The 10,190-nt window shown below is 39.7% G+C and overlaps 2 protein-coding genes across 2 annotated transcripts; both read left to right on the top strand.

Annotated features, from left to right (window-relative positions):
- Nucleotides 1–2,174: 2,174 nt before the first annotated feature.
- On the top strand, nucleotides 2,175–4,468 carry LOC146468555 (neuromedin-U receptor 2-like). Its single transcript, XM_085124382.1, has one exon. The coding sequence runs from the start codon at nucleotides 2,175–2,177 to the stop codon at nucleotides 3,156–3,158; it is 984 nt and encodes a 327-aa protein (XP_084980508.1). The 3' UTR covers nucleotides 3,159–4,468.
- Nucleotides 4,469–8,449: 3,981 nt separating this feature from the next.
- Nucleotides 8,450–9,796, top strand: LOC146468554 (galanin receptor 2a-like). The gene has a single exon (XM_085124483.1). The coding sequence runs from the start codon at nucleotides 8,531–8,533 to the stop codon at nucleotides 9,512–9,514; it is 984 nt and encodes a 327-aa protein (XP_084980609.1). The 5' UTR covers nucleotides 8,450–8,530; the 3' UTR covers nucleotides 9,515–9,796.
- The last annotated feature ends 394 nt before the right edge of the window (nucleotides 9,797–10,190 follow it).

Below are 10,190 nucleotides of genomic sequence, written 5' to 3'. Positions count from 1 at the left end.
GCCTAGTGCGTTTTCATTTTCTGTAAAATTCATGGTATACAAAATCGATCCTACTGTTTCTCCAGTAAAATGTTTTCAACGTCACAAACAAGTCTCAGATATTTTAACGTCTACATTAAAAAGAGATTTCCGGTGGTCTTATTCTTTCTTTTCTAGGATCATTATCAGCACCTGGATCTTATGAAAAAATTACTAAGGAAAGTTACGAAAATCGCACTTTACAACTCAGGTCATAAAAATAGTCTTTAAAATGGTCATTTTATTAAGTCTTTGGTAAGTTCTAATTGTTAATGTTTTTCGACAAGTCGATCTTAAAAGTGACAATTTCCAGAAATCATAAAAGTAACTGTAATTGTAAGATGTCTTAAAAGTGGCGAATTAAACGATCTTTAGAAAGTGGCAATTTTGAGTTCAAAGTGACAGTTCTAAAGACTCTTCGATTAAAGTGTGAAAGACGTTGTTGGAGCTAAGGGCTAGGTAATTTCACTTTTTTTCTAGTGCCTCGTGCCTCTTTTGCCATTTCATTACCAGTGGGCTCTCGCACGTACATCAGTTCATTTTATTCTTCCCTCATAGCACAATTCAAACTCCCCTTTGATACCATTCGGCTACGATTTGTTTGAATGATTGGGATCGTTTTGAAAAGCCTGGTAGTGTCATCATACTCAGGTTAGATCAACTCTTCTTTCTCACTGTTTTTTTTTTTTTAGTAACCTAATAGCATGAAAGACCGTGAAATCTTGTAGTCAATACAATTCCAAACACAGCTTTTAGCAGTATATTCCTTTCCACCTAGTTGTTTTTCAAAGCGGGCACACTTTAAAAAAACAGGTATCCATAATCTTAGAGAGAAACAATTCGGGCATGCCTAGACATTAAATCTCTTCAGTTTCACCCAAATTTGTTCCCACGTGGTAAGTTCTTATCGCAGGATTAATGCCAGTTGAAGAGGCGCAATCGCAGAGATTATTAGAAAAGACTAAATTAGCCTAAATTCCTGGCCACACAGAATTCCTGGCATACATGTCGTTAGCAAACTAGCCATCTAATATCTCCGGCTTTCCGTCAACACGTTTTTGGGGCTGCTTGACATATACACATTTCAAACACATGAGGAGTTTCACCGTACTTAAACGCCCGAGAGCGAGATACACAAAAGAATTGCCTTCAAATTTTTTTTCGGTGTGAAAGCCGAATTAGAGCTTGATAACCCTGCCATCTCAAGTTTACTGCTTGAAGTAAGGCTGACAACCTTTTTCCACTTCTTACTGAAACGGCATCTAAAGATAGGGTTGTCTTCTTTCCCGTATAGCATTTAATTTGGCTGTAAAATGTATTTCGCTGAGTATTTTCCTGGGGTATTACTTGGGTAAGTTATGGACGTTTAGAGCGTTGAATTAGAGAAATTATTTGCTCAAGACGTTCAATCCAAACATTGCTTGTAGCTCTTCTTGTACTAATATGTAGAAAGATTTAGAAGGTTAAAATTAGCACATGCAGAGGATATTTCCCCAAATTTTATCTTCCCAATGTCAAACTCTTACGCTTGTGAAAAACACAAGCAACAAACCTGTTCAATATTCTTATCACTAATATTTCTTGCTGAATGTGTTCAGTGGAATGGATTGGTTACATATGCAAGACTTCCTTTAAAGTTATTGTACCAAATGCTTCAAAGCTAAGCCAATATCCATTTTTTTGTACACCTAGATCATCAACATCCCTGGTAACAATTTTTCAGAAGCAAATCGTATGCCATTAGTAACGATCTAATATACTGATTGTGCTCTCACTCGCCTTAAAATTAGTGTTGATATATTGCTGTTGGAACTAATCCATATATTTTAAAAATGACGCTTTTTGTCTTAAAAGGGAAGAGACTTCGATGCCGCAGCACCTGCCCTTTATAACGTCCATCCCATGCCAATAAAGCACAACCGTTTGTCGGCTCATGAAAGTCGGCTTTGACTGGTCAGGACTTTGATATTCACTTTTCCCTTAAGATAAAGTTCAATACAGGTCTTCCGTCTCGTTGTTCCACTATGAGCATTTAACAATTGACTTTCCGGTCAATGCTGAATTACGTTAACTAATTTCAAGAGACTATTAGTCTCTTGCTAATTTATTTTATAATCAGTTTCCGTTTCATTCTATTTTTTAGGTTTTCCCCAGACATGGCCGACAGTTCTTCCAAAGATGGTTACATCGTCGCTTTTTCGCTCTCGATTGTCACGAACTTAGTTGGCAATATCCTCGTGTGCCTCATCATATTGCTGTTCCGCGATATGCGCATTCCGATGAATTATTTGCTAGTTAACCTAGCCGTCAGTGACATGATGGTTGCAGTCTTCATGGCTCCATTGTATGTTTTCAACCTCACCAATCATCCGAGTGGTTCCCTTGGTAACTATCTCTGCAAGATGGTGACTGGAGACGCCTTGGCTTGGACCGGGTCACTAGCGTCAATTTTCACGCTTATCTGCGTTTCTGTCGAGCGCTATCTGGCCGTCACTTACCCTCACAGCAAGAAAAAAAGGCTCACTTCAAAAAAGTTAAAATATATAATTCCAGCAGGCTGGGTGTTTGCCATCGGGGTTAATATTCCCCTGTTCTTATCATTTACATACGACGACAATTCTGAGAGCTGCGTCTATTCGTGGCCCACGGAAAATTTTATGAAGTATCACAGCGTCATTAACTTCCACATATATTTCCTTTTTCCAGTGGTTATCATGGGGACTTTATACTTCCGTCTCATCAATAAGCTATGGATCAAGAACCCTTCAACCTCAACGGTGATGCAGTTGGCTGCACTCAAGAACCGCCGACGCTCCACCAAAATGGTAATCATGGTGAGTGTGGTTTACTGCATCTGCTGGTTTCCCAACGGCTTCGCTTACGTCTATGTCGCCTACTCCTCAAAGCCGTTATTCAGCGACGTGCACATTGTATCAGTGTTGATGGTATCGCTTAACTCTGCCATTAATCCCATCATATACAGCTTGCAGAGTCATCGATTCCGACGACATATTGTAGCGCTGTTCGCGAAAATAATCAGCCCTTGTCACAAAGCTCGGGTGTCTCCCGCTGTTGTTTATGCACGATACAACGAGACCAACTCAGGATCTATGGCAACTGAACCCGTAACTCTGGTTTAGCTGGCCTCCTTGAACAATCAGCTCCATATGCCGGCATGTATAGTTGATGTTAACTGTGATCAACAGCAGATACAGATCGAAGTAACATACGTTTTTAAGCATGTAAATAACTGTAATTACATCATCAAAGCAATCTTCTAATCCAGCTTAGTGGGACTGTTTAAACACTTAGGGGCTGTTTCAGTATATGGAGGGAAGAAGATCCTAGCACTAGAAAGATCCTAGCGCCATATGTTTTCTCTATTCGGTTTACATGCAAAAAGTCGTACTTGGCCCTAGCGCTAAGATCTTCATAGAGATAGGAACTTCCTAGCTGAGAGATAGGAAGATCCTAGCACCATGTAAACTACATTCACTAGGAAGAACCTAGTACTAGGGACAAACAGAACAAATGGCGGCAGCCGGGCGTTCAGCTGCTCAAGGCCGACAGTTTTTCTTCTTTTCCTTCTCCACTTGGTAACCACTTCGGCCGAAATTTCTGCATGTAAAGCAAACGAAAAGTTTTTCCACCCTCTAGAATCTTCCTAATGCTAGGATCTTCCTCCCTCCATGCAAAAGGCCCCTAACACTCACATTCAGTTATTCCAAATATCGTCAATCATTGGTGATAAAAAAATTACATGATCACAAGAGAGAGTGAATCCAAAAACGTTTTAAGTTACTGGGGGCTGGAAGCTAAGAAAATTTGCGCTAGATTGGGGCCCGGAGTCACTGAAAAAACTGTTGACCTCGGGGCTCAGAGTGGAAATCTGTAACTGAGTTTTTAAAAGATTACTCTCTGGTTCAATTCAACACACTGAGAAAACAAGACTTTTTAAAGTACTTAAAAGTGCGTGTACATGTAGTTTGTGAAAACGTTTTCGTTAGGTGTACTGATGCAAACAATTATAGACCTATCTCCCTGCTGTCAAACTTCAATAGAATCTTTGAGAAAGTTATGTAGAAAAGAATGATAACATACATCGACAATCACGACTTACTGTATTCCTCGCAATATGGCTTTCGTAAACGACATTCAACTCAACATATTGTTAATGCCATACAAACTAACATGAGTCAGCGATTACTTCTATGTGGAGTCTTCATAGATATTAAAAAAGCTTTTGACACTGTCAATCATGACATTTTGCTTATAAACTTAACCACTTAGGTTTCCATGAGATAGTTAACGATTGGTTCTCCTCATATCTAAATGATCGCACTCAAACAACGCAGCTGTATTCTTCTTTGACGGCCCACAGTAATTAGCTGTTAAAATCGTTGCGCCACGGGTACCAGATAGATAAATTAAATGTTGTCTTAAAGACGACCTTTGCATGCAGGGCAAAATTTCGCGATATATATTATCAGGTAAGGTCTTCACTAGAAGAGATGTTTTAAAACAAAATTTACCGCTTCGAAAACTTTATTTGTGAGGCGCTATCTGAAAGCAATGAGAGCAAATTAATGAAGAAACCAATTGGAGTAAATAAAAGGAATGACATGTGAAATGCAGGTGCAGCCTTAATTTGCCAGTCGAAGAAGCATTGGTGTTCCGGTGTCTCAACCATAAGCGAGCAGTTAGCTACGGGTTATATTTAATTAAACACATACTGTATTTCGGGTGGTTTGAAACTACACAAACGGTGTCCATTCTAGCAAAGGTACGTTTTGAAATCAGTTGAAGTAGTGCATAGATTTTTACCACTAACGAAGTCCTACTTATATGTTTGACATGATATCGGTCCTTGAACCAATTTAGCTTCTTGTTTGTTTCTAGCGGGTTAACATGATCATTTAGAAAATGTGGATGATATGCAATCGACAAGAAGGTCGTGTCTGAAAAAGGGTTAGGAAAAATCACATATTTTGGTCTAAAATTAGGCAAGAGTTTCAAGAAGCGCGCTTCCCCCGGTGGCAAGATGTAGGTGTACCCATTAAAATATACGTTTAGCCAAGCCTAAAGGCGGAGTTCCACAATTCCTATTTTTAATAACATTTATAAAAGTCTGCTTATTGTATGAACGTAATAACTTTATGAGTTCCTCATCCATTGGGAAGTTCTATATATTTTTAATGCATATGCAGCGAAAGCCAGGGACACAACTGGCGATTTTATACGCCGATCGCGGCGAATGTGATCGCCGCCAATTACTGCAGACACACTTGGCGATTTTTTTCGTCGATCGCGGCGATGTGGCAGTTTCGAAAAGTCATGTGAAAAAATTGCCCAACCTGATGGGTTGACTTCACTAGCGACTTGCAGTGATGAGCATAGAAAATCGCGGGAACGGGCACACTTGGCGAATGCTTGCGAATTTAATCGCCGATATCTGACATGCCAGATATCGGCAATTTTATACGCCGAACGCTGCGATCGGCGTATAGAATCGCCAAGTGTGTCGCTGGCTTAACTGCTCCGGCATCAACAATAACAATGTAATACAGAGGGCACAATGCTCATTTGTTGTAACAGAGCGCAGTTTTTTATAATTTTCCTGTCACCGAGGGCAAAATTACTTTCTCCTGATTGGTCGAGCGGCGAAAATACTCGCTCCTGATTGGCTGAGCACGACAGTTTTACATTTTGTTGGTTTCTGCATTTTGTGTCCAAAAACAACGAGTTCTTCTAGGTTCTTTAGAGTTCGACTCTTTAAGTCGGGTTGTTTGTTCCAAAGATACATGGAAATCAAGTGCTGCAGCTAGGACGGAAGAAATTACTCCGCAAGTTCTTTCTTTGGATCCACCGTTTGCTATTTTTATCGATCTATGTTCGTCTGGTAGGAAGCTTCCTAGCGCAGGTGAAAATTAATTGATGCCTAGCATTTGGTTTTATCGTTGTTAGTTTGCTCCTGAATTTAACTTTTATTCTGTCTTATATACATGTGTATAATGGGAACTGTTCTCGTCGGCGATTTTGTTTGTTTTGTGCGCCACGAAAAAAATAAATAATTTGTTGGTTTGCTTGCGCCTAAGGTGAGTGTTTTACTGACTGTTCTACGAAGTTCCTTCATAGTTTTAGGAACATTTTGCCCTCTGTGCTATAAAAGCGGAATTTAAATGGACTCCAAATGATATTTATTTTTTCTGTTTTTAGTTATTCTTTTTAGTATTTAAGATGATCGAGGCGAACCGGTTTGTGAACAGTCAAGGCGCGCTACGTAACACTGTCACCGTCTAGTAAATTTTGCTTATCAAGAAGGCCGTACGTGAACCTCAGAGAAAATGGCTACCATAACCAAAAAAAGACTTCAAATATATCCTTGAGTAAGACTTTCAGTAAAAATTACTCACACATCTTAATCTTTGACGTTATATCCTACTGTTTTAAGTATTTTTGTTTGTTTTCAGTCAAGATTGTCAGAAATAAATGCTAAAATTAGAAATATATGCAAGAAAAACTTGTCAGTAGTTTATGCAAACGATACAATGTTGCGAGACGTTTGTTTGACTGACTGTTTTAGCTTTGAATCAAATTTCTTTTGAACGAAGCAAAATGGGACGAGATTAGAAATAAAACTCCAAGGGAAATAACGAACATGGACCGAAAAATGAGCTCAAAAGACTGCTCTGAAGTTAAACAAGTTGCAGTGTTAACACTACAAGAAAAACAATATCTTGCAAAACAGCAAAGTTTTGTCAACAAAACTCGCCTCTTTGGAGAATAACAAGTCCTTTTATTTGATTGCTGATTTTTTCGTTCGTTTTACAACGTTAAGTTTCACTTCAAGAGGAAAAATCCAGTGTTTCATCGCGCCGGATTAGAGTAAAATAATTTCTCTTCAAGATTCGGCCGCTGTTTATGAAGTGCCGCCTCTAAAAGCTGCTAAAACAGTCGATTTGTTTCTCCCGCCGCGAGTCGCCTTGCTCTTTTTCCCGCTGTTTGACGGCAAAATTGAACGAGATCGGAAAATAAAACTCCATATCTTGCAAAACAGCAAACTAGCAAAGTTTTGTCAACAAAATTGCATGAATATACTCGCCTCTTCTGAGAATAACCAGTCCTTTACTTCCATTGCTGATTTTTCCGTGAGCGAAACGTTTCACTTAAAGAGGAAAAACCCAACGTTTCGACGCGCCGGATCGGAGAAAAATGATTTCACTTCAAGATTCTGGTGATGTGCCAGTCGATTTGTTTCTCCCGCCGCTAGTTGCCTAGCTCTTTTTCCTGCTGTTGGTTACATAAATTGACTCTGTATCTTGTCGTCTTCAAAGTTACTTTTTGTTTTTTTCTCAAATGTAGTTGGCGATGCAACTTCCCGCCAAACAAACGCGGACGGCAGCACAGTTGGCCACGCAATTTCCCGGCGAAAAAAAACGCGGGCTGCAGCACAGGGTTTGAGTGTCTCATTTCACATTAGCTTATATGGAAGAGTGTACGTACGGACAGTCGGACGGTCGGTCCGACTAAGTGAAGTCATAGTCTCTCGAACTGATGGGTTTACCAAAATCTCTTAGCTATTGGACGCGCAGTGCTCCGCTATTATTTGTCAGTAAAAGACGCCTGACTTTGTTTGTGTCTTAACCATAAGCAAACTGTCATTTACGGCTAAAGAAAATACGCTACTTTGGCTGGTTTGGAACTACAAAACCCTTTTCCATTTTACCGAAAAATTGGTTTTGAAACAGGGATTTCGCGCAAAATGAAAGAAATTACGGTGGAGAAACACCTGAGGGTGTTCCGTGCTCATTCGCGTATTCCAGCCGGGCTGGAACTGATCCATTTCTGGTGCAGCGGACGAAAAACACGTGCTGCAAATGGCAGGAAAGTACTTGCGCCTTTAGTTCAGTGTGGTCAGCTACAACACCCAATTTGTCCTACCGTCCCACCTACTCCGTACTTCTTCTTATATGAAATTTTTTCGGATACAATGTAATTTTATTTTGTATAAATATACACCATGTTAATTTTTTATTATTTTTTTTGCGTGTTCCAGGATGTTCCGGGACGTTTAGGAATGTTCCATGTTCCGAGTTTTATCGACGGCCTACGAGCATTAACAATTGAGATATCCCGAGTTTGATGTTCTTAGTGATCAAAATAAAATATTATTTCCCTTTAATAACAGTGACCTTATATCTGTAAAAAACTAGGTTATTTCATTTTTGAGGCTTTTCAGAAGAGCAAAAACAAAAAAGGAACGTGATTGTATTTCAACTCTATAAATTACTTTATTTTGTCACTGCTATGTACTTTTTCATAATGTGATTATTACTGTACTTTTATTTGTTTTTGTTTTTCACTTATTTACTTTTTTTTGTGCAATACCATCTATGTATATGGGAATGCAAATAAATTGTTGTTGTTGTTGTTGACTTTCCCGTCAATGCTGAATTACGTTAACTAATTTAACTAATTCCGTTTCCTTCCATTTTTTAGGTTTTCGTCAGACATGGCCGACAATTCTTCCAAAGATGGTTACATCGTCGCTTTTTCGCTCTCGATTGTCACGAATTTAGTTGGCAATATCTTCGTGTGCCTTGTCGTACTGATGTTCCGAGACATGCGCATTCCAATGAATTATTTGCTCCTAAACTTAGCCGTCAGTGATATGATGGTTGCAGTCTTCATGGCTCCAACGTATATTTTTAGCCATATCAATCATCCAAGTGGTTCTCTTGGTAACTATCTCTGCAAGACGCTGACTGGAGATGCCTTGGCTTGGACCGGTGCACTAGCGTCAAATTTCACGCTTGTTTGTGTTGCTGTCGAGCGCTATCTGGCTGTCACTTTCCCTTACAGCAGGAAAAAAAGGCTGACTTCAAAGAAGTTAAAATATGTCATCTCAGCAGGCTGGGTGTTTGCCATCGGGGGCAATATTCCCTGGTTTTTATATTTTAAATACGACGACAAGTTTGGGAGCTGCGTCCATTCGTGGCCCACGGCAAATTTTATGAAGTATTACAGCGTCATTATGACCCACATATTTGTCGTTTTTCCAGCACTTATCATGGGGACTTTATACTCTCGTCTCATCAATAAGCTTTGGATCAAGAACCCTGCAACGACAACGGTGTTACAGTTGGCTGCACTCAAGAACCGCCGACGCTCCACCAAAATGGTAATCATGGTGAGTGTGGTTTACTGCATCTGTTGGTTTCCCAACGGCTTCGCTTACGTCTATGTCGCCTACTCCTCAACGCCGTTTTTCAACGACGTGTACATAGTATCAGTGTTAATGGTATCGCTTAACTCTGCCATTAATCCAATCATATACAGCTTGCAGAGTCATCGATTCCGTCGACATATTGTAGTACTGTTGGGGAAAATAATCAGTCCTTTTCACAAAGCTCGGGTGTCTCCCGCTGTTGTTTATGTACGAAACAAGGAGACCAACGTAGCATCTATGGCAATTGAACCCGTAACTCTGGTTTAGCTGGCCTCCTTAAACAATCAGCTACATATGCCGACATGTATAGTTGATGTTAACTGTGGTCAACAGCAGATACAGATGGAATGAACATACGTTTTTAAGCATGTAAATAACTGTAATTACACCATCAAAGCAATATTCTAAACCAGTTTAGTGGGACTGTTTTTAAAACACTTAGACTCACATTCAGTTATTCCAAATATCGTCAATCATTGGTGATAAAAAAATTATATGATAACGAGAGAAAGTAAATCAAAAAACGTTTTGAGTTAGTGGGAGCTAGAGACTAAGGTCGCTTTCCATTAGTTAGAACTGGCCGGTCGGAACGGTCATTTCGTACATGGCGTGTGTCAGTTTCAAGGTCGGCATCTACAAATTTTTCGAAATTGCATAATCAGAGAAATGAAAGTGCCGTTTTGAAGAAGTTCGAAGAACTGACATGCAACCCAAAATTCAACTTGAGGAACTCCGTCCGCGAAATGACCGGTCTGGCTGGCCAGTTCTGGCAAATGAAAAGTGCTCTAAGAGGAAGCTCCATAAATTTGTGCTAGGTCGGGGCCCGGAGTCATTGAAAAAAACTGTTGACCTCGGGGCTCGGAGTAGAAATCTGTAACTGAGTTTTTAAAAAATTATTTTCTGGTTCAATTCAACTTCCTGAGAAAACAAGATTTTAAGTACA

This window comes from Pavona decussata, unplaced genomic scaffold, assembly GCF_977016875.1.
Source record: "Pavona decussata unplaced genomic scaffold, jaPavDecu1.1 SCAFFOLD_130, whole genome shotgun sequence".
NCBI lineage: Eukaryota > Metazoa > Cnidaria > Anthozoa > Scleractinia > Agariciidae > Pavona > Pavona decussata.
Note: the sequence above shows the minus strand (reverse complement) of the source record. Positions and strands in the feature narration are given on the sequence as shown.